The following is a 25,134-nucleotide window of genomic DNA, read 5'->3' as shown; positions in this document are numbered from 1 at the left end:
TTTATTTGTGTAATCTCTAAAACTTCCTAAATAAATATGAATTTTTTTTTATCTGTTACACTTTATATTTTTTCAGTACCTTAACTCATTATGTGTACAGTCAGTTTGTCCAACTTTGTAACTACTATACAAAAATACAAAATAAATTTACTCTTTTTTCTTTCTACAATGACAACAGATTTTAACTGAATACTACAATTGCTTATCCTAAATATCTTAAAGCTTGTAACAGTATATATCTGATTATACTTTATTGTTTTATTATCATTTGACTCATGTCTAACTAATAACCCTAGCATATGAGTTGTGAGTCAGTGAACATGTAGCTCACATTACCATATCAAATTATGTAATGCATGAGTTGCTCACTAGCATACTTGAGAATAATGTTTTTTCCATTATTTTACCTAATCTAACTATATCAAGCCTAATAAGTTTCTATTTTTTACATCTAAGTTATTTTTAATCAAAATAAGTAAAGAATGTATCAGGTCATCCCTTAAGTAATGTCCAATTTTAAGTTCAGAAAAAGAGAAAGGATTTGAAACATTTTTAATGTATTTAATCAATAATTTGGGTTCCATTATTATTAATTACTTCGTGTCAATGATTCACAAGCTCCTGAATGCCACTTCTATAAAATTCTTGGGGTTTTCAGGAAAAGGATGTAAAGAGAGAGTGGTTTGACATCTTCATGTGTTCCAATCTCTTTTTCATCAAGATAGTTCTGCAAATTTTGGAATCGATGATAATCAGATGGGGCAAGGTCTAGAGAATAACAAGAATGTAATTTTTTTTCCCAGTCTAGCTCTTCAATCTCTACAGGTGTGATTCTTGCTGTATGGGTCCATGCATTATCCTGGTGTAACACACCTTTACAATTGGTCAAAGCAAGCCTCTTTTCTTTCAGTGCAACATTATAGCACTCTACCTGTTGACAAAAAATTCTTATGTAATTGTTGCATTGAGTGGCAGCAACTCAAAAAGTGAATCACACCAACAATATCCTACCAAATGCTTAACAAGACTTTTCTAGGGTGGAAGTCCATTTTGGGTTGTATTTTGGCCAGTTTACCTGCACTGAGCCATTGTCTGCAGCACTTACCATTTTTATAATATATTCATTTTTCATCCTGAGTCACTAACTTGTCCAAAAAAAGGTGAGTTACATTCACGAGAGTGCAGAGAAGTACAAATGTCCACTCTTGATCTAAGGTTAGCTTCTGTCAAATCTTGGGGGACCCATTTTCCAAGTTTTGACACCTTTCTAAGCTGTTGCAAGTGATGTTGAACTAAGTTTCTGTGCTAGTTTTTCAACTGTTACAGTACAATTTTCTAGTGCAGCAAGAAACAAGTCTTCATTAAACTCAAGAGGATGACCTGAACATGGTGAATCACTTAAGCTGTAGTCACCTGATCTGAACATCTGAAAGTACCTTTGACATTTTCTTTCATTGAGAGAGACTACCATAAACACCTTGAATGTTTCATGTAGTTTCTGCTGCCGTATTGCCTTTTTTACACTTATAGAGCATTATTTGCCTAATGTGTTCCTCAGACACATCCATCTTCATAAGGGTTTATTTGATTAATGATCAGAAAAAGTGAAGTTGGGTTAGTTTCATTTATTTACTTGAACATTTTTTATACACATTCTACTACATATTTTAGTTATTAAAGCTTTCTACAAAGAAATAATGGTGCACTTTCTGTATCAAATTTTCAGACTACTTATGGGATGACCTGATACATGCAAAAATATATCACTTGTTGTTTTTTCCTGTTGATTGCCTATAAAGTTTAAGCCTACTTTTATATATTTATGGTAATAGTGCACTAAATAGTTTTTGTTTACTTTAAACAATGCACCTGAAAACAGAATTATAATACACACAAAGCAAAAAATGTCCTATAATTTTTCTGGCTTTATAACTTCAGCATAAAAACCTTTAAATTTTTCTTTAAGTTTGTCAACCTGAAGGCTGCAACAGAAAATTTGACACTGAAGATGAAACAGAGAATTTTCTGCAGTGAAAAAAAACATAAATCAATGCACCACTGCTAGATTAAAACCTTGTATTGCTATTGGTTATAAATAATGTAGCATAAAACATCATCGGCAATTTATGAAAGAGGGGATGTAGCAACTTAGCATTGCAAGTGAGTCTAATTTTTAATTTATAACTCCACAAACAAATAAGATTGAAGGCTATACAAAATATGCTTTGCCTTACTAATATCCATAATTTATGAGTAATTTATGTTAAATTCCACACTTCTTTAAGTGATGGTAATTAAATTAGAATAAAGGAAGACCTGGTGCAGAAATGTCACAATTCTTATACTTGGAGAAATTGAAAGATTTTGATTATTTCCTTATTAAATTAAGAAGTTAAAGCTTATATTAAAACTTGAATAATAAACTATGTTTGGATGCCATGTCTCTTCATATAAAATGATAGTAATGTAGTTTAATTAAATTTGGAATGTGAGTGTCTAAATAAATCATGACAGATACACCTTAACTTACCTGTAGCAATTGGGTTAATCTTGTATTTGGAAATTGACTTCTCATTTTCATTTCAGTCTGTTAAAGTTGACTTACCACTTTTATTTCTGTCCATCCAAAATGACAACTTCTATTTATTTCAGTTAACCAAATCTGACCTCTTACTTTTCTTTCAACCTAACTAAGCTGATCTCTTATTTTCATTTTTACTTAACAAAGTTATTCTCTCACTTTTGTTTCTACTTACAAAAGCTGACCTCTCCTTTCTGTCCCACTGTCACACCAAACATGCTCACCCTTTCAGCCATGGGGACATTATAATGTTATGGTCAATCCCACTATTCGTTGGTAAAAGAGTATTCCAAGAGTTGGCAGTAGGTGGTGATGGCTAGCGCAGATAGTCCTCATGTAGTTTTGTGCAAAATTCAAAGCAAACCAAACCTTTCTACCAACCAAAATTGACCTCTCACTTTCATTTTGACTTGCTGAAGTTGACCTCATTTTCATTTCACCTTTACAAAGCTGTCCTCTCACTTTAATTTCACCTTTACAAAGCTGTCCTCTCACTTTAATTTCACCTTTACAAAGCTGTCCTCTCACTTTAATTTCACCTTTACAAAGCTGTCCTCTCACTTTAATTTCACCTTTACAAAGCTGTCCTCTCACTTTAATTTCACCTTAACAAAGCTGTCCTCTCACTTTAATTTCACCTTAACAAAGCTGTCCTCTCACTTTAATTTCACCTTACCAAATTTATCCTCTCATTTTCATTTCACATTACCAAATTTGTCCTCTCATTTTCATTTCACATTACCAAAGCTGACTTCTTTCTTTCAATTTAACCTGTCATTTTTGCTTCAATTTGTAAAGATGGAAACTTTGCCTTATTTCTGCCTTTTCTTTTGTTGCAGTGTTAGATATATATATATTGAGATAGGTTTGATGTTTGTTACTAACTAAACATATCATTTTAGAAATGAGTTATGTCAATTAAATATGTACACTATCCTCTACATAACTTGTTAACAGTAGTGTACTCGTAAAATAAGGCTTACCTTACCGGTTCTTTGTGTTGCTTATTATTTTAAAGTGACAGTTAAGTAGCAGTGCTTGAAAACTTAATTTCAAGGCTTATTGGGAAGGAGCAAGATGTTTGTGCAAAGAGACAAATGTAATTCTTACTTCAGCCAAATGTATATTTATAGCTTTTATTATTTTATAGTATTCAATTTTATATTTGAAATTATAATATTGGCTACATACTTTAGTGTACTAACTTTTAAAAAACAATATTATTTTTTATTATTGTTGTGTTCATAAATTCATACTTTAAGTTAAGAAGGAGTGCATATAAATCAACATACAAAAGCAGAGAATTGTAGTTTTTTATAATTAAAAACATAAAAACTCATAAATTGTCTTAGTTTCTGGCTTGATGGATTAATTTATAAATATTTTGATGCTTCATTGTAAATGTCATACAACCACCTTGTACATAAACTATTATTGTTACAAGCTGCTACTCTGATAACACAGAATAGTTTTATTCTGTGTAACACCAGTTACTTTACTAACTTTTGTAATGTTTATATAATTCATGTCTCTAAAAATGTAGTCAGTTGCTAAATGAACAACTAAGAGTTAATAAAATTTTTCTTTGATTTGTCTTATTTTCTAAACTTCATTTTTCAGATATATGAAAGACAGACAAAACTATAGTTTTTTCCGTGCACAAATTAAGAATTTTGTGCTTGTGTTTTCTATTTTTATGGAATAAAATTGTTGTTTTTTAATGTAAATACAAACTTTTAGGAATCCTAAATAGCAAATAGGCTTGCATTGCATTTTTCTACTTTTCTGCTTCTGACAAAAGGAACCGTGCTGTTGGGCATGAAAGAAAGTATCAGCAAGAAGTTTTTATGATATTGTATAGGTAAAAGTTGCTACCTAGTTTGACAGAAAAAAAAATCAATTTTTTCTTTCTTGCTATAGAGGAATTGAAGAAAAGTCACGGGAACCTAACTTGAGTGGACTCACACCAGTGTTTGATTTAGAAATGTTTAGAGAAGCTCAAGCAAAGGCTTGTGAAGAAGTGGTAAGTATCATATTTAATATGAAGGTACATCATTTACTTACTTAACTACTAGGTTTATATTTTTTCATTCAAATAATATTAACTATTTTAGAGGGCATGTGAATTTTTTGTAAGTTGTTAAAAGTATTTTATTAAAATGAGATGTAAGGATGAGTTAGAATGCTGTTTAAAAACAGTAAGTTGAGTGAGCATACAGTTTAAAAAAAAAATGTTTCAATACATTTAAGAGTTACTTTAATTTAAATTAAGCATTTGTTTGATTTTTTTTCTTGCATGATACAGTCCTTTATGCTTCATTCAATTGCCCTTGGTGATATTTGACTCGTGAACTCTCCACCTTCATCAGGGCACCTTCTATTCTGGTACTGCATGTAAGCACCTCATTATGATAATGTTATCACATTTTCTTGACAAAGTATTTAGTCGCAGGTTTCTCAAAAGAAGTGTTGTGATAATTTATGTCTTTGGTTGTGAATTTTGCTTTATGTATTTGCTTTCTGTTTAATAATATTTTAACAAAAATATATATATTCTTTTGATTTGCTATTGTCAGACATGAATCGGTGGGTTACTCTTTCCAGCATGGAAACTAATCAGATCTTCCCTATTCCACCTCTGTTACCTATTGTCTCAGAACAGTCATGGGGGCTCACTTTTAGATGATTGGAGACATATATTTAGTCCATGAGATTCTGAAGCTGCTTTTGCTGATGATCCACAATATTCTGCAGGGAATTTTGTCTCCCTTTTTCTGGCACTTTCATTTACTAGGTTGATTTCTCATGAGGCCAATTTGAATCAGCCACCTTCTGGCCCCTTTGGTCAGCTAGTTAATCAGTTTATAAGGTTCTGAGGCTTTCCCCAGTTACGTTTGAGTCTACTCCTTCCTTGATGGCAGAAAGGTCAGAGGGTGAATAAGTTTTCTTCTTTCACCTGATATTGCTGTTCATACAGGGAGGTTAACCACCCAGTTACATGAGGGAATATCTATGCTTTATCCCTGACGTATTTCAGAACAACATGCTTTGGCTTACCATTGCCAGGAGAATATATATTTAAATTCCCAAAGATTTTATCCAATTTTGGAAATGTCAGGTTCCAGAATGTAGACTGTGATCACTTCGATCAGCTCACAATTTTATAGGATTCTTGTGACCCTCATTAGAGCCCTAAGACATTTATTTTCCTCTGAATTTTGTCAGAATACTCTCAGTGATCCAGACATAAATTTGATAACATATTGAGTATTTTGCTGATTTCTCTCCCTTGGTAAGATTGCAGCTTTTGCTCTTTCTTTGGTTTCCTTTCTTGTATGTTGTTGGGTTTTATTGGCTAGAAATGCCTTGTTAGAAGGAGATTGTCTACCTACTGCCAGTCTTTATGAGTTTCATGAGGTTCATTTTCTTTATTTCTTGATGTTTGTGGGTGTTCTAGAGGCATTGGAATCATGGATTGATGTTGTCCCTTTGCATTTTTCTTTGTTGTCATTGACCTCTTGACTCTCTTCATACCCACTGGAAGTCATGATGCTATTGCTTGACATTTTTCCCAACTCTGGCTTCTGATCCATGGTCATTTGGGACCCAGAATATATTCCATCCTTATCCAAGAGGTTCCTTTTCTAAGTTAGCCCATGTTAGTGATTACCCTATACCAGTGGGGTCTGTGAGTGTGCAGTTACAACATTTCTAGACATCTAGAATTCATTCACCACAGATCCTTGGGTACTCCAGGTTCTGGTTTTGGGGTTGGTTATTCAGTTCGCATCTCAACATCCATTATTATTCTGACCTGTGGTATTTCCACCCCCAAAAGGTCAGTAGAGTGTGCTGGTCCTCCTACCCTTGTCCTACCTGCTGGTAATACTAGTTCAGATTTAACTCTTGGTTATCTTCCTGTGGTGTGCATGGCTCTTCTTTTTTATCAGTATTTGTTCATTACATTGTTCATGGAGGGAAATCTACAATTTCTTCATAATTTCAAATGCAAAGCAAAAGCAGTCCCACCTTTGGTTCTTGGTTGAGCACAGTTATTCCATATCCTGCACATAATTTTGAAGGCAATTAAGGGAATGAGGATAAATTATCATAATTTTCAGACCAGATGAGTTCTGTTCCTTTAGTTGAGTAAGGAGAACACAATCCCATTGTTTTAAGCCTGGTGTGTTGCCTTTCATGCTTCTCAAGTGGATGAGAAGGTTTGTTCATTTCTGTGTTGGTTATTTTCTCATTGTGATTCTGGTGGTTTGGAAAGCATCATTCTGTAACTACAGGTTGAGATCCAGTTAAATGTACATGTGTATGTGTATATCTCACAAGATAAATGTTTCCAAGGGCAAGTGAGTATAAAAGACTGGAGCAAATGAGAAAAAATCAGACCAAAGCTTCTGTGAGCAAAGGAAGAAACTCTGCATGTCGAGTAATAGATAGTGTCAGTGGAGGTGTTATTGGAAATACAATTTGAGTTTTGGAAAATGTTAACTTTCTTAGGAACTAAATCTCATATTTTTTCTTCATTAGGTTTAAAAAGAGGGAACTATCTAAATTTAACAATGACCAAATATGAAGCTCTCAGTTAGAACATAAAATGAGTAAGCCAGTAATGAGCGAGAAAAATATTTTCATCAGAAAAATGTATTCTGCTTTTTTTTTCAAGCTTGCAGTAGTGGCATTAAAGCAAGTTTAATTACCCAAAATTGCATTTATAAGAGTAAATAAATACATTTTTTTGTACTTGAAAATATTTTATTGTACAGTACTAAATTAACACTTGCTAAGAATAGCAGCATAATGTGGTTGTTTAATACTCTGTTCACTTAATCCAGTATGAAAGGCTAGTTCTGAGAACAAATGGTCATCATATTAAGAGTATATAAGTAATTGTTACTGTATTTTCAGCAGGAACAGCAGAGGTTACAGAGATCCAAGAGAGGAGGTATCAAAACAATAGAGCTTGGAAGATACGAAATGGATGTTTGGTACAGTTCACCTTATCCAGAAGAATATCAGTGTCTTCCAAAGCTCTTCTTGTGTGATTACTGTCTCAAGTACATGAATAGCTCTACAATATTACGTAGACATATGGTATGTTGTTTGTTTCACTATTTCATTAGAACATGTCAAATCTGTCTGTATCAGTATTATGCAATTTTTTTCCTTTTTCTACTGCTAAGATGCAGACCCGCTGTGTGTGTGAGTTTGTGAATAGATGTTATTGATTATAAATTCATAATCATGGTTACTTCCGCACATATCTGATTTGATACAAATATTAATGCTTTTATAATGTTATCAAACAAACAGTAGTTTCTTTCGTATAAGCAGTACATGAACTTACATATTTGCAGTATGCTCGTAATTGTTTGGCAAATTCAAATTACTAAGAACTTTATGTATGTGTTCTGAAAACATAATTACATCACAGATACTGACTATTATGCTGTAAAGAGATGTTTAACTGTCTCATTTCATCAGTAATAATAATTAACAAAGAAAATATTGTTGGAACATCTTGTACAGAATACTAAGGTAATATCTGGTAACAGGAAATGAGGTGAGTAGTTTGTAAGTAATGTTGAAAACCTGTAAGCCTAAAGCTCTTAAAGATCATTATTGGTTAAATAAATAAATAGCCCTCGAGTAGCTTTGTGCAAAATTTAATAACCAACAAACAAGTAATTAATCTGTACCTTGCTGTGTGGATATCAGTTTATGATTCACAAGTAGCATTTTGAGAAAAGAAGCATTGGTTTTATATATACATATAAAAAAAGTAACAATTTATTTCTTTGTTAGCATAAAAATATCAAATGTTCATTCTGATTTTAATGAGTAAATACAGTGATTAAAACCTCCCTGCCAACTGGGATGGTCAAATAGCAAAATCTCCTCCTTTTTGGGGAAGTAAATGATGAAATACAAACTGAATGTACATTGTAGATTATTTTATTTCAATTTTAAAGGTAATTGTAAAGAAATTCAAGTTTTCACATTAGGCTTCGTATTAAGTTGAAATGGCAAATTAGCGTATCTGTCTCTTAAGGCTTGTGTTTTTTTTTTTTGTGCTCAAAATTACAAAAAATTATGCTTTAAACTCGAAGTTGGTAGCAAGACAGGAAGAATGAAATTGGATTGTTGTAAATTTAAATTTTATTTACTAAAAATACCATAACTGAGTAAACCTTCCCTTGTTGAGTTTAAAATAATGTTATCAGCAAATCATGACACAAAAGCATTTTCTGAATGTCACCTTTATGTTGCATATACATTACAAAGCCATAATTCTCCACTCCACTTACCATGTGTGTTGCTTGTTTTACATGCATCAGGCAATCTTACACAAGATGTACTATAATGTTTTTCTGATGCAACTATTTCTGTTATTATCAAAGTTTCTGTGACTCTGTTGGAGGCCTTTCTTGTGTCTATAACATAAAGACTAAATTCAATGATGCATCCTCTGTACTGATAGTTTCACCTACTCATGCCATTCTGTACTAACATTCCTGGCAGGTTTAATGTTTGTGAGAGTATTTAATTTGTATACCACTCATGATTTCCCATGTTCTTTATTTATTTGCATGTTTGTGTTGGACCTATTTACCTTCAGTGTTTGCTGCAATGCTAACCCTAATCTTGATTATACTACTGCTGGTCTTTTTTCTTTTCTTGGGTGTTTTCTAATATTCAGTATTAAACCTATTTAGTTATGTCTGAGGAAGCTTGCAACATATGATTTCTATACTTGCCACATTCTGATGATTTTGAGGTTGAGGATCCTTCTTGGTTTTTTACTTTCACTTATCATCAGTAGTTTCTTGCTCTGCATGTTATTGCTTGGATTTTTTTTTAGGTATTCATTTTTTGCACTATTATTAATTCACATAATTCTTCTAATTTATACTTGGGATTACAGGATATACTCTGATGTTATTGTTGCTCTTTCTTTTATTGCCATGTGGCTCTTATGTTTTGTTAACACTTTTCCTTATTGCACTATCCTTACATTGTCAAACCCTAGCCATTTTATGTATGTTTATTCCACTACCTTTGTCCCATTGTTGGCTTTACTGGCATGATACACTGTTACTATTTATGAAACCAAGTGTTGTTTATACATAAACAGGGGAAAAGGTATTCTGGTGAAAATAATGTCTTCTTTCAGAGTATTTTTTAGATTGAGTCTTTCTGAAAGACAGATCCATGCTATTTATTCCACCTCAGAAAGTTTATTTCTTATTCTGGATTCTATTATGATTGCAGGGCTACATTTTTTTATAGTCTAGATAGCTTATTTTCCTGCTCTGCAGTTTGTAATCCATTGATTTCTTCTTTACAATGTGAGTATATATGTTTTCACTTATTCAGAGGCACTTTAATTCTGCTTAATTTTGATTTTAGACTTTTAGAGTTAAAACATATTTAAAACAGGCACTTGTCTCTGAAATGCATTCTCTCCCACTTTGCCACAGTTGAATTTTCATCATGACATTCATATAAATCTTACTTAGGGCAGGAAAATATAGCTTGTGTAAGATCCTGTAACATTTACCCAATTAGTCAAATGGAAGGTGGAAGAATGGAGAATGAATCTACTGCCTTAATGTTTACCAGGTGGATTTAATTTTCTGTAGCCAAATTAATATTTGCCTTTAAAAAACTATATCAAATAGAAGAATTGCCATACAACTTGTGTTGACCTTCTCTTTTAAAGAAAACTAACTTGGTTCCCTAGAAATTGTTTTGAATTATATATAAAATATATATATTTTATAGAGATAAACCCTAAAATTCTCAATTGAAAGAAAAATAGCATTCTGAAATACACCTCTGCTCACATTTCAACTTTTTATTATGAAAGTTTCTCTTCTTTGCACCTGTCTAAGCATTGGTATAAGTCTTACTTCACTTGCTCTAGCCTTAATACCTACTATATTTTGCATAGCAACTCAAATCTGATTCTCTTTTCCTGTGTTAATATGTTTCTATACCAAATCCATATATAAACTCCCCATTATTACTTCTTATTTACTTTTCTCAATGGCAAGATGTTACTATGACTGTGGTACAGATTTCTCTTGTGTGTTCCTTAACTTCAATTATACCTACACTGGACATTTTTTTTACCTATCTTTTTGGGTTCAGAATTCGTTCTCTGTTTTTTTTTTAATTTCCAAGAAAACAAATTTAGACATTTGAAATAACTCTTTCATGCACATCTCTAATATGGAGTCTCCTAGTGCTTTTAATCTGCCATCACTGGAGTCTATTGCCTGGGTGTTGGGAGAATGCCTCCTTTCTGCAGAGGATATCCAGTCTCTCATACATAGAGAGATAGAGTGGTACATGTGGTCTGATGCTTCTTTTTCTGCTGGTTCAGAGGCTGAGCTTGTGAAAGTTCAGGAGCAGACTGGGGGGAATTTGAACTCTATTTTTCCAGCTCCTTACCTTGCTCAGACAGCTAATCAAAGCCTCAGATAGACATCTTGCCTCCTGTACCATCTTTGCAACTACTACATGAAGTTTATAATGTCTTGAGTCACTACACCTTGTATCTCAGTTTGGGTCCACAGCCCTATAATACCAGTATTGAGATGTGGGGCTTGGATGAGTTCACGTTCTTCTTAAAATGCTAGGATTTTGCATTTGCCCAGAAATTAGATTCCATGTTGTCTGGGCAAAAAGTATACTTATTCTAGAAGTAGTACAGACCTCACTGTTGTACTACTATTATATCTTATTTTCACACACCTTTTTTCTACACAAACACTTTCTGTGTGGACCTTGCCATCAGCTGTTTTTCCACCTTGTCACTGTGGGATTCTAGCCGAAGTGTGAATAGAAGTAGGTGTATTTTGGAATACATTTGCTTATGCTGAAAATTTATTTTCAATAACACCTCCTTCACAATCTTGTGCCCTTCCTACCCATGAAGTGGACAGTTTTAGGTTGATTAATTTGGACCATTGTAGGTTGGAAGAATCACAAGATTTAAATTGCTATGAACAGTATTGTGGGGTGCAAAGGCTGGAGCAAGCAAAATAAGATTCATACTGATGCCAAGGTGAGCAGAGAATAGAAACTTTCATTAGGAAAAAGCTGAAGTTTGAGTGGAGGTATAGCAAAATGTTAACTTTCAGCTGGTTTAATGCTAGGCCAGTATTGGGTTCAACAATTTAACAGATCAAGTGAAAATCAATCTGAAAAAAAAATTAACCTTTTCTTTTAATTTTATCGAAAATACTTGAAGCATTACAATGAACCACATTAATTTGACACACACATTAGACAGTAGTTTCTTCAAATTGATGCAGTAGACATTGACTTTACAAAAATATATCCTGTTGTATTATTTAATCTTTATATTTGATCAGTTTTTGTATAGATTAAGTACTGTATTTAGGATTAGTTGTAATATTTGTCAGTTATATTATGATTATGCTGAATATTCATGTAAGATTTAATAAAATAATTTTAAACAATTTTCAAAAGTATTACTAGATACACAAAATTATTAGTACTTTTTATTGTTAGTTGTTTGATTTCTTATTCTTAATAAATTAAAGGCTAAATGTATATGGAGACATCCACCTGGTGATGAAATCTATAGGAAAGGAAATATCTCTGTCTTTGAGGTTGATGGAGATAAAAATAAGGTAAGTTGTAAAACTTTAAAGAGTTTAGTTTGGGTGATTTAGTAATAATAAGTTAGAAAAAACAGTTATTCTATGATTGGAAAGTAATGTAATTTTTAAAAATTTTATTGTGTAAGGCAAACATTGTTTTGCCTATAATGTTTAAACAAGGAAAAGTAATGTTGCTGAAGTATGGATTATATTCTTAGAAATGCACATCTTCCAATTTTGAAATCATTTATAGGAGATGTTTACAAAGCATTTTTTTACCTTTATATTTGAACTTAAGCGATGTGAAAACTAATAAAACACATGAAAAATGTATATATATCAATTATTTTAACATGTGCAACAATACTGACATCAGTAATTGAAATAAAAAGGACCAGTGGCCACTATTAATATTCTGAAAATATTATCTACTTGTTACAGTTTGCTACTTGACTTCTTTGGATGAGTTAATCTAACAGCATTGTTGATTTTAGTTGATAGTAGAGCATATAAAATTGAATTGAGCATGCTTGATTTGTTGTCCTTACTTTGATTTAAAAAAAAAAAGTAAGGGAAATCTTGATAGATTGGTCAGGGGAGAAAGATTTGTTGTAGGAAGAAGCTGTTGGTTGTCTGTGAATTCTTCTTCCAACTTTAGCTATGAAGTGTCTTCTATCAGTGAAGAAAATATTTATAACACAAGTTGGAGCCATGTTCGATCTTCTTGCTGGACTTATGGAAGCCAAGAATATTTACTTCTGGGTCCTAGTATAAGTAGCTGAACTAATACTCTGAAAGTAAACTCTGCCATTAGACAGGATTTTGTTCTTGAAATTAATTGTGTAATACTTTCTATTGTATTGTTAAGGTCTGCTGCTTGTTGGATCATTTTAGATCTAACAGAACTTTTAAGTAAATAATTCACTTCTGCTACAAGATAGCCAACACTGGTCTTATCATCCTTTAAAATAACATCAAATTATTGAAAGGTTGCAGCATATGGCCAAGGAAAGGCAACAAAGCTTCATCCTCTGCTGTATAAGATAAAATCTTTCCTCTGTATTCTGCTTGTCTTTTCAATATATGGGTGTTAAGAAAGTAGCTTATTAGTGCTGGTCAGTGATAAAGGTGATCATCTATTTTGTAACACATTACAGGATCTCAAAAGATTTTACATTACAGAAATCAAGGATATTTCTCATGTCACTGTGATGGATGAGAAAGTAGAAGTCAGAAGTAAATATCCTGTCAGAAGTGGAAGGCTCTTTACTTGAGTAACATTGAATGGGTTTGACACATGATGCACATACCTGAATCTAAAGAAGTGACACAATTCTCTTTTGTTCTGCTCAGTACTGTTGTATGTCTTCCAGTTATAGCACAGCAGTTTTTAAATACAAATAAAACTAGATTTTCTCATGATATGTTGCTGCCTAAAAGTACTGACTGAATATTTGTCAAATATGTTCTGGACCAAACCAGTGTTGAACACAGACATGTCTAGAAAACAAGTTACTAAGTAAATAATGAAGAACCTGATATGGCTGTTCCTACTATTACTCTCATCACAGACTAGTGAAAAGGGCTGAGTTCAGCAGTACTTAATGTTTTGTTAGTAGAAGTGCTAGCGTTGTTTTCATTGTGTGGCAATATCCAAAGTTGAATGCAATCTTGTTAAGTGGGCATAGAACTCTTAGTAGTTTAAACATTTGGTCTGCTGTTGCAGTGTTATGCCCATTGTTCCTATAAAAAACAGAATCATGACGTGATTGTTATTATTATTATTAATATAATGCTTTATTTTCACAATGATGATAAACCCACTTGAAGTAAAAATGTATTCTAAAGACGACTGATGTGGGTATTAAAACTTTAATTAAAATAAATTACAGAACAGTGTTTTATTATATATTTTGCCTGTTTTTATTCCATTTTGAATAAATGAACAATACATTATAGGTAAAAATTATTTTCAGCTAACCATCATGAGAAAAAAGGTTGAAGTTGACTTAGTGTAGTTGTGGGCCTGATAATAAGTCAAGCTGTGGTGAAACATGATTTATGACTCCATTGAGTTCACAATAGGCATATTATTCACTGACAATGTTTTTTTTTCAACTACCCATGATATTTGTCATGTATTTTTCATAATTATGCAGTTATATGATTATCACTGCCTTTTTAGTTTAGTAGCATATTATCCATCACTGAATGAAACAACTCAAGAAACCATTATTTTGATACAGTAAATAATCCAAGCTAACTCAAGATGTTACCTCCCTCTCAAAAGTCACCAATTTACTCATTTTAATTTCCTATTTAGTTTGAACATACAAAGAAAAAGTTCTTCAGTTTATAGAAAAACACAAGATATATTTTTACAAATCAAGGAAAACTGTGATAAGTCTCCAGAATTCAGGAAGTATTACCACTTTTTACAGTCTAGTTTGAGACTGTGGGAAGACAGAAACAATGTGTGAAAGTTAATAGACATAAACATGGCAACTAAAATTAATATGAATAGAGTATTAAGCTTTAAACTGTTTTAGTTTTCTTAGTTCATGAGGTATAATTGTTTGTATTAGAGACCAATATAGACTAAATTTTAGCACCATCAGTCAAGTATTAGGTGCCAGAAGTAAAGGTCACGCAACTAACCATGCACCTAAAAACTCATTAGTGGTCTTTTTGCTATTGCAGTTTATATTTTTTATCTTAAGGTGTTAACATGATGCACTCATAATTTACAGTTGAAGCATAAATTTTATTATAATGTTGTTAACATCAACAACTAAATATTATGTGTTCTCTTTACAGATTTATTGCCAAAACCTTTGTCTTCTTGCCAAGCTCTTTCTGGATCATAAGACTCTCTATTTTGATGTGGAACCCTTCTTGTTTTACATTATGACAGAAGCTGACACTGAAGGATGTCACATCATTGGGTATTTCTCCAAGGTTAAAACTGAACAAATAAATATTTTGACATAGCTTTATGATTTTTATGTACTCTGTATTTTCTCTCGTAGAGATTATAAAGTAAGAGTTAGTGCATGCAGTAGTAAAAAGATAGTATTATCATTATAACAGTATAAAATACAGTACCAGTATGTTTAAATTGTAAAATCTGAAACAGTTTTAAGTAACAACAAAACAGTATTCCATGCAGCTCCAAGTATTATTTTTATCAGAATGGTGATAATGAAATGAAGATGAGTAGTGGTTAATTTCAACATTCATAAGTGATTATGATATCTGTAAAGCATATGAAGTATACTTATAGTGTGTGTGTACATATTGATTCAGTTTGAAATACACAGCAGTCTATAGTAATTAATTAAGAATTAAAAAAAAAATTTAAATACTGTTGATATGATTGGCATATGAAGTAATTTTGTTTACATTTTGCTTTTAATGGTGGTTAGGACACTCAATTTGCAATTTGTGGGTTGTAGGATTGAGACCTAGTGCCAAAGATGCACAACATTTTAACTATGAGGGCATTATAATGTAAAGGTAAATCTCATTATTCGTTGGTAAACAAAGTTTTCCAAGAATTGGAAATGGACACTGTTTTCCTGATGCCTTCCATCTGATCAGTAGTTCAAAAGCATTAGAAGCTTTGCCATAAAAGAAATGATGAAAAACTAGTTTTACAAATCTACAGTTTATATTTTTTGTCTTGCTTCCTCTTTCTAGGAAAAAAGCTCTTTTTTGAATTACAATGTTTCCTGTATTTTAACACTTCCTCCATATCAGAGACAAGGGTATGGAAAGATGTTAATAGACTTCAGTAAGTGTGTAAATGTTATTTATTAAGATTTTATATTAATTTTTGAGCTTTAGTGTAAAATATTTGGTGACTAATATGTTAAAATTTTTAAAAAATGGAGATAATCTTTTATGTCAGATGACATTTAATAATAGGTTTGAAGTTTGATCAAGTTAAAACATTATAATGTACTTAGTCATTTCTATGATGAAACAAGTATCAGTCAGTTAGTACCAAATATTTGACTTATTGATTCATTTTGTATACTGTAATGTTTCTGAAAATGTTTTAGTCCCATTGTTAGGTTGTTCTCAAAACTCAATGTGACTCATTAAAATTTAGTACAGGTTTAGTTTTATCATGGTTTCAGGTTCAGTAGTAAATTCTTCATTTGACCCTTATTTCTAAATATTCTAATTGTCTGTGTAAGGTATGATTCCTTCATGAAAGATGAACAGTACCTTAATCATGATGACCAGCTAGCTGCCTTCCCTCTAGTCTTTCACTGCTAAATTAGTAAAAGCTAGTGCGGATGGTTCTAGTATAGCTTTGTGCAACATTCAAAACAAACCAAATCACTTCCATTCTTTTTCACTTGGTTTAATTTGAATATGATTCAAAGTGTGAAGGGTAAATTATGGAGTTAAGGTTAATAATAGGACTGTAAAATTTGTAGGAGGGATACTTGGAACCTGAAACAAAACTGATTTTTATTTGACCTAGTATTGCAATTATAATGGCTGTAAAGTGTAGATGTTCAAAGAGAAGTGTTTCACAGATTAATATGTAAATTAGGTTTTCATTCTTTTGTATTCTTATTCTTATTCATTTAATATATTTCAGAATAGAATTCCATGTAACAGCTGGCTGTATATTAATGTAAAATTTTATTTTAGGCTACTTATTGACTAAAGTTGAACAGAAGGTTGGTTCTCCTGAAAAACCTCTTTCTGACCTTGGTCTAATCTCATATAGAAGCTACTGGAAGTGTATTCTCCTTGATTATTTGTGTCATTATGATGGGAAAGAAATATCAATTAAAGGTAAAAGAAGAAAATATTATTATTAATATGAACACTTAAATACCTAACTTGTATGCATGTTGATGAAATTGATACGAGGTCTGTTCAAAAAATACGCAGACTAACGTCATAAAACAAAATGTACTTTATTTAGAAGTTACAGGTCTGGGACCCCTTCAAAGTACTCTCCTCCCCAACGCACACACTTATCCCAACGGTGTTTCCACTTGTTGAAACAGTCCTGGTACGCTTCTTTTGTAATGTCCTCCAGCTCCTTCGTCGCATTTGCCTTAATCTCGGGAATCGTCTCAAATCTTCTTCCTTTCAAGGGTCTTTTGAGTTTGGGGAACAAGAAAAAATTGCAAGGAGCAAGGTCAGGTGAGTAGGGGGGGTAGGGAAGAACAGTGATTGAGTGTTTGGCCAAAAACTCACAAGTTCTGAGGGCTGAATTCCGCAGCAACGCGGTGCATCTTCAATTTTTCGGTCAAAATCTCGTAACAAGATCCAACTGATATCCCACACTCTTCAGCAAGCTCCCTGACAGTCAGACGTCGATTTGCCCGCACCAGGGTGTTGATTTTGTCAACGTGTGGGTTGTCAGTTGACGTGGAAGGACGTCCATCTGCAATGGACTGTCGACCATCCTTAAAACGTTCATGCCACTTGAAACATGCCGTACGCTTCATAGCAACATCACTGTAAGCCGTGTTAAGCATAGCGAAAGTTTCAGTCGCAGATTTTCCAAGTTTAACGCAAAATTTCACAGCAAGTCGTTGCTCCTTCAGGTCATTCATTCTGAAATCTGCCAAACGAAAAAATCGCACTTCACTTAAAACCGCGTAGCTAATACACAAATGAAGATACCTGCAATCGGGAAATGGCGTCGTAATCAGATTATCTGTGTGAACCTAGCGACACCAAGCGGATTCCCCTGGAACCAACTGGAGCTGCGCAATTCAAACAGTCCGCGTATTTTTCAACAGCCCTCGTATACATATAGAACTGAGCATGTTAAGATGTTACAGAAAACCTGTTCTAATTAGCATTGACTCTTTGTATATTAAACTCATTGTTTTATTATTTCTGAATTTCTTTTCTAATTTTAATACTGTTTTACTTTATAGTATTATTGTGAATTTTTACATTGATAAAATCTAGATGGTTTGTCTTGTTTAAGAATTTAATATTGCATTAAAAAGTCTTAACTCTAAGTGTAAAGTGTATTTAAACCAGTTTTTTATTGTTGAAACTTCAAAATCATAAAAAAACATGCATTTTGTTCGCTAGATATCAGTCAGGAAACAGCTATCAATGCATATGATATTGTCAGTACCTTACAAGCTCTAGGAATGTTGAAATATTGGAAAGGCCGACATCTTGTATTAAAGAAACAGGTAAAATAAAATCTTAAAGATTAGTGTGTTTAATATTGTACAGAATTCCAAAAAGGTAGGAAGTTTTTATATTAAAATGTTTTGTTTGAAACTTTGTAGCATTTTCATAATTTAGCAGGTAATTGATTAGTTGGGGAAATAGGTTTCTAATGTTATATGGAAGCCATCAGAAAGTGAGGATCTATATTTCTTATATTACGTGGAAGTCATCAGAAAGTGAGGATCAAAATTTCTAATGTTATATGGAAGAAAATAGATATCTACATTTCTAATTTTACAAGGAAATAATCAGAAACTGTGGATCTGAGTTTCTAATTTTAGATGGAAGTAATCAGAAATTTGTGATATAAATTTCTAGTATTTCATGGAAGTAACCAGAAACTGAGAATATATATTTCTAATGTTACATGGAATTGATCAAAAACTGAGGATCTAGATTTCTAATGTTACATCGAAGGAAGTAAAAACTGAGGATCTAGTTTTCTAATATTACATGGAAGTAATCAGAAATGTACCAACCAAATATACTAGGAAAATCTTTAGTTTCTTCTGATTTACAGGTTGCATGTGTTTTGTTTTTTATAAAATGCTTCAGTTAATCATTATTTCAACTTTTTTTTAGGTGAACTTGTTTTGAGTGTTTTATTTACTGAGAGTTTAAGAACCTGTATATGGATGTTTAAGTATATATTTAACCAAGAAGTTCTCACATATAGCAATAGAACTAACTTATTGTAATTCAGATGTAAACATCTTATTAGTAGCCAGTGATTGGTCCTGAACATCTGGTAGTATCGCCTCTTTCTCAAATTATATGTTATATTGTTGTATAATACTTTGAAATTGGAAAATTGGTGTTTTTTACCTTTCCTCAGAAACATCCTGAACAAATGACCACCTTTTATGTCGTAAAACTTTCAGTTATAGCAAAGCTTTTTAACACCTTCACAGTTATGATAATATAGTTATGTTTCTTTGCAAAATGGTAAACATAATTCTCAATTAATTTCTTTTTTTGTGTAATTTGACAACAAATGTTTGATATTTTGTCCACCTTTATTCTCACAGAGCTATGAATAACACTGATAGGTTTGCATCGTCCTATTCCTGTTTGAAATGGCATGAAATTAGTTTTTTGTGTGGTTGAAATGATACATAATAAATGCAGTTGCAGCAAAAAACGTGTTTCTGTTATAAATTATGATTATCAGGGTATATAATGGTTATAATTCTAAAGCTATAAGACCACAGTAATAATGTACCTCTGCAGGGTTACAGGCTTGTTTTTCTATATAAAGAACCACATGAAAACATATTTTAACAAACACATTATGGAAGTATTACCATAAGAGCTCATTAGCTATTTGTTGTCAACCACAGAAAAGTATTTTTTTTAAGTATCTGTTCATAAAAATGTAAATTTGATAAACATACATAACTATATAAAAGATGAGCACAGAAACGAAACAAACTTAGTTTTTCAGTTCTTCCTGCTTTTATTAAATGTTTAAATTATTACTTAACATGACCAGTAAGAAGTGTGCACTCTCTACATTATTAAAATCACTTGATTTATTTTCCTATATATGCTGTCTCACGTTAATGTTTTTTAAATCTCCAACTATGATGAGATTTATTTAAATTGGAGGATGTACATTATAGAAGAAAAAGGTGAACATTTCATTATTTTAGTTATAATATTGATCTCAATAAACTAGTTTATGTCTCAAAGATAAATATTTACTGTATAAATTGATCTTGAGTCAGCTGTTTGGATATTGTTTTTGATTGATTGTAGAAACACTACTGTTTTTATTCTTGTTTCTTACAGGAATTGTTGGATGATTATATGGCCAAAAATAAGAAAAAACGTGGTGATAAAGTCATTGATCCCAGTTGTTTGAGATGGCGCCCTTACACCCCAGTTAAGTGATTCATAGACAGAATATTTTCTCATAAAAGTGATAAACACCACCACTGTGCTTTATTGTTGTCCACAATCCTGCCAACTTTTATCAGCAGTTGATATGTGGGAAAGTTGATGGTTATTTTTCCATTTAATTCTCATATATTAATTTCAATTTTTTTTTCCCAGAAAGTTTGTGAATAAAGATGAATAAATGCATTTTTCCATTAAGCTTGTATTATGCACTATACTCTATGACATTTTTCTGTAATTACTTAGCATCCATGGTACTGAATTTAAAAAAAAGGTGACAGCTACATTTTGGAAGGAGTGATAGACTGTTGGTTGGTTTTTCAGTCAATATTTTATTTTCACTGATTATTGTAGTTAAGTGAAATGTAGAATGTAATTATTTCATAGAAGATTTCTTTGAATTAAGGAATAATTTGAGACATTTTCATCCAAGTACTTCAGAATTTTTAAACTTACTTACCATCCTTCCCTATTTAAAACTTATGAACTTTGGAAACTCAGTTCTATGATTATGAATTTAAACATTTATCAGATAAATCTCACAGTTACTTGTACGAACACTTGTATCAATTTAAGGTTACGAAAGGGAAATCATTATGCTTACCTAAAAAAAGTTTTCAACATATTTGTGCTCACAAGACCTAATAGTGCCATTTCCTGTTATCTTTAATGTGTTAATTATTTGAGTCTCTGTGTATGATGTGATAATCCAATCAGTTTAGTGAAATCTGAAGTAACAATAATGCTATACTGAGTCTTGAGTTAGCTACATTTTTTTTTTCTTTCTTAAATGAGTTTTTATTTAACTTCTGTTTTATATAAATGTCTAGTGTATCTTTACCACTGGTAACTAGTTAATTTGGTATATAAAAGTATGCATTATATAAAAAGTCCATAATTGATTTATTTTAAAGAAAATGAGTAATAAACTTAATTATTTGATTTTGTGGACTAATTTATGTAATTTTATGGTATTAGTGAAGAAGTTTCTTTTTCCTATGGTAAATGGAAGGAATAATGAAGATAGTATATGTTTTTAAATTTTGCTTCAAAAGATTGTAAGAAACAAAGCACCACATACTATTAGCTAGAATGACAGCAACTCAAATTAACTGAACTTAATCAATATATATATTATAAAATGAATTTGCTCAAAAATGAAATGTGTGTATTAAAAAAGTGTAAAATTGTCATCACCTAAAAACTCCATAGTAATAAGAGAGAAAGGTGTAAATTTTTGGAACCTTATTTTATAAGATGGGGTAATGTCATTGGGGAAGCCACAGAACTGCTTAGTAAAGTGTGAAATATTATGTACAAATAAAAGATAACTGATGTTATTGTTTGTTGCCTACATTAAAAGCTTCATTATTGTCCTGAGGTTTAGATATGGTGACATTTCTCTTTTGTTAAAAAAAAAAACATTTCTGTGTATTTTTGTTTGTGCAGAGATGGTAATTTTCAAATATGCAAACAACTTACAATTAAAATTCTTTGTTACCTGATTGGGGTGGGAGAGTAAGTGATTCTATATTTTAGATAGATGCTGTAAAATATGCGTATATTAAAAACAGTGATAATGTAAGTGTTTAATCACATGCTTTGTTATAATATTTATAGATACAAAAATATTTCACTCAAAATGGAAGGAGGTTTGTAATACATCTGTACTGTTCATGTAACATGCCTGTCTGTTAGTTGAGGTTTTATCAAAGCTATTGAAATGTACCTCCAAGTAGGAAGCAAAGTTATTAATGTAATATATAAAAGAAAAAGAAACCTAATTGTGCAGAATATAGTTTGTAAAGCATGATTGTTTGATCCTAGAAAAAGCTAAAATATGTATTGAAATGTAGATAGCCTTAACAGATTGTTCATTTTTCTTTCTGTAATTTGTATTTTCAACTTATCAGTCTAAAAGTGCTACTCTTATCATGTGTTTCTTTAACTTATATATAGTTTGAAAAAAACTCAATTTTATAAAGACACTTATAAAAAGGACATGTGGAAGTGAGGAAGATTGCCATAGAAGCAATATACAGATTTAAATTATCTGTTGATTCATTATAATGTAGATTAATATGTATTACCTACACAGTGATATAGTTGTTAGGCTTATTGTAATTATAATTCATTTACGTTTTAAAATTAAAGATTAGTAAACAAAGTAACTTTGCAACTTTATCCCTTCCCTATAAGTTTGTGAGTATATTTTATGTGAGAGATCATGTTTGATAGTTCAGACACTTATTTCTAACCTTTTAATATTGTAGTGGATATGAGTGTAAAGTTTTAGGTACAGGTGAAATTATGAATTATAAGATTTAATTAGAAATAGTTCTTCACCATATTGTATTATTGGAGTTTCACTAGATGATATTTTCTTGAAAATCCTCCTGTTCACATCCTGTAGCAGATATTAAGTTGCATATCAGTCTCTTATTTTCTCTTGCCTTTTATGGTAAGCTACCTAAGTTAAAGGGATTTTATCTGGTGACTGATAAAACCAATATAGCTATACATCAACAGATGTCAACTATAATCATTATCTGTGGGAGTAGAAAATATTCAAATCTTAATTTTACCTACTACAATGAACTGATAGTTACAGATCTTAATTTTACCCACTACAATGAACTGATACAGTTAGTGATCTTAATTTTACCCACTACAATGAACTTATAGTTACAGATCTTAATTTTACCCACTACAATGAACTGATACAGTTAGTGATCTTGATTTTACCCACTACAATGAACTGATACAGTTAGTGATCTTGATTTTACCCACTACAATGAACTGATACAGTTAGTGATCTTGATTTTACCCACTACAATGAACTGATACAGTTACAAATTTACAAGATATTTTTCATAATTGGCAGTTTTTGCTAGCATTCCTTTTTTGATACTCTTTCATTATCATCACATAAATTTTTTACATGTTAATGCATCACGTTGTTGTGTATGAAACTTCATGTACCTGGAGTGAATTTAAATTAATTTACTGTTTTTTTTGTTACAGTGTAAATAAATTTTTCACTCATGACTATAATAATACATCAGTAACAACTGCACGCAATAATTAGTGCTTTCTTCCTTGAATGTACTTGCCAGACATTTCTACTTTTTGTTGCTCTTGTATTTTATGAAATTCTTTAAACAGTTACTGTACTGATTATAATGTAAATAAAAGTATTCAAACTGTTTCTGGAGGACTGTTGTTTTATGTAATACTAATTAAATATTAATATCACTATACTGAGGGATATTTTCAGTATATGTATAGTATCTATCATAAAACCAGCATTGAAGATTTTTTCATTTCCTATAGAGAATCATAAGATTAGTATTATAGACTTGATAGTATCTGTGGTAATATTGTAAAACTGGCATTATAGATTTATTTCATTTGTAACTACAAAGCAAAAATAATAATAATTAGAAACTGCATAAACATCTCCAATTACACATACAGAGACCCGAAGTCGCAGAAATCGTAATTCATAATTTGGGCTTGTTTGCAGATGTGTTTATGTAACTGCAAGTTAGTATATTGTATGTTTGAAAAGGCTATTATTCTACAGCATTTGAAGCACAAATGAAAAATGAATAATTTTCTAAAGTACATAAAGTTTGTGCTGCATAGGTGGTGTACAGAAAACAAAGGTAACTCTAGCGTTAAAGACAACATACCCTGTTACTTTAAGCAACATCATCTTTTATTGTGTTATGTATAAATTTAATATCAAGTCATCCCATAAGTAATGTCCAAAAATTTAAGACAGAAAGTGCATCATCATTTCTGTCTTTGTAGAAGGCTTTAATTACTAAACTATGTAGCAGGACGTGTATAAAAATTTTTAGAGAAATAATAGAAACTAACAGATCTCCACTTTTACAGATCGTTAATCAAATAAACCCTTATGAAGATGGATGTGTCTGATGAACACATAAGGAATATAATGCTTTATGAGTTTAAAAAAGGCAACAGCATAGCAGAAACTATACAGAAATTTAGGTGTTTATAGTGCAGAGTCTGTCAATGAAAGAAAATGTCAAAGGTAGTTTCAAAAGTTCAGATCAGGTGAATACAGCTTAAGTGGTGCGTTGAGTTATGGTCGTCCTTTTGAGTTTAATTGATGATTTGTTGCTGACTGCTCTTGACAAAGATTGTGATGTAACAGTTGAAGAACTAGCACAGAACCTAAATTCAATCCATTCTATAGTTCACCATCATTTGCAACAACTTGGAAAGGTTTCAAGACTTGGAAAATTGGTACTCCATGACTTGACAGAAGCCAACCTTAGAGCAAGAGTGGACATTTGCACTTCTTGGCACTCTCATGAATGTAACTCACCTTTTTTAGACAGGTTAGTGATTGGAGATGAAATGTGGATATATTATAAAAATGTTAAAAACGTGCTGCAGACACAACCTTCTTATTTCTCTGGACCTTGCCCCATGTATTCTGAAGTTTTCAGAACTTTCTTAATGAAAAAGAGCTTGGAACACGTGAAGATGTCAAAACTACCTTCTCTATATTCTTTTCCTCCAAACCCCAAGAATTTTATAGAAGTGGCATCTGGAAGCTTGTGAATCGTTGGTAGAAAGTAATTAATAATAATAGAACATACATTATTGATTAAGTAACATTAAAAACGTTTAAAATCCTCTCTCTTTTTCTGAACCTAAAAGTGAGACATTACTTATGGGATGACCTGATAGATGCACCTTTATTAGTTCTAACAGTATCACACTTTTACACCTTCTATTATA

General features: G+C 31.6%; 1 protein-coding gene across 20 annotated transcripts in view; it reads left to right on the top strand.

Moving 5' to 3' along the window:
• Window positions 1–25,134, top strand: part of LOC143225218 (histone acetyltransferase KAT7-like) — a 134,079-nt gene that overhangs the window by 91,107 nt on the left and 17,838 nt on the right. For 18 of the 20 annotated variants that reach the window (XM_076454244.1, XM_076454254.1, XM_076454251.1 and 15 more), the window contains 8 exons: window positions 4,502–4,604; window positions 7,502–7,687; window positions 12,169–12,258; window positions 15,046–15,186; window positions 15,928–16,021; window positions 16,897–17,043; window positions 18,310–18,416; window positions 20,248–23,563. In XM_076454244.1, the coding sequence (XP_076310359.1) occupies window positions 4,502–4,604; window positions 7,502–7,687; window positions 12,169–12,258; window positions 15,046–15,186; window positions 15,928–16,021; window positions 16,897–17,043; window positions 18,310–18,416; window positions 20,248–20,349 (970 nt within the window). In that variant the 3' untranslated portion in view covers window positions 20,350–23,563. Of the gene's footprint in view, window positions 1–4,501; window positions 4,605–7,501; window positions 7,688–12,168; window positions 12,259–15,045; window positions 15,187–15,927; window positions 16,022–16,896; window positions 17,044–18,309; window positions 18,417–20,247; window positions 23,564–25,134 lie in introns of those variants that run through there. The other 2 variants (XM_076454250.1, XM_076454249.1) reach the window with 1 other exon arrangement.

The sequence above is a fragment of the Tachypleus tridentatus genome, chromosome 9, assembly GCF_004210375.1.
Source record: "Tachypleus tridentatus isolate NWPU-2018 chromosome 9, ASM421037v1, whole genome shotgun sequence".
Classification (NCBI taxonomy): domain Eukaryota; kingdom Metazoa; phylum Arthropoda; class Merostomata; order Xiphosura; family Limulidae; genus Tachypleus; species Tachypleus tridentatus.
The sequence above is the reverse complement of the archived record's forward strand: the minus strand, read 5'-3'. Positions and strand labels throughout refer to the sequence as shown.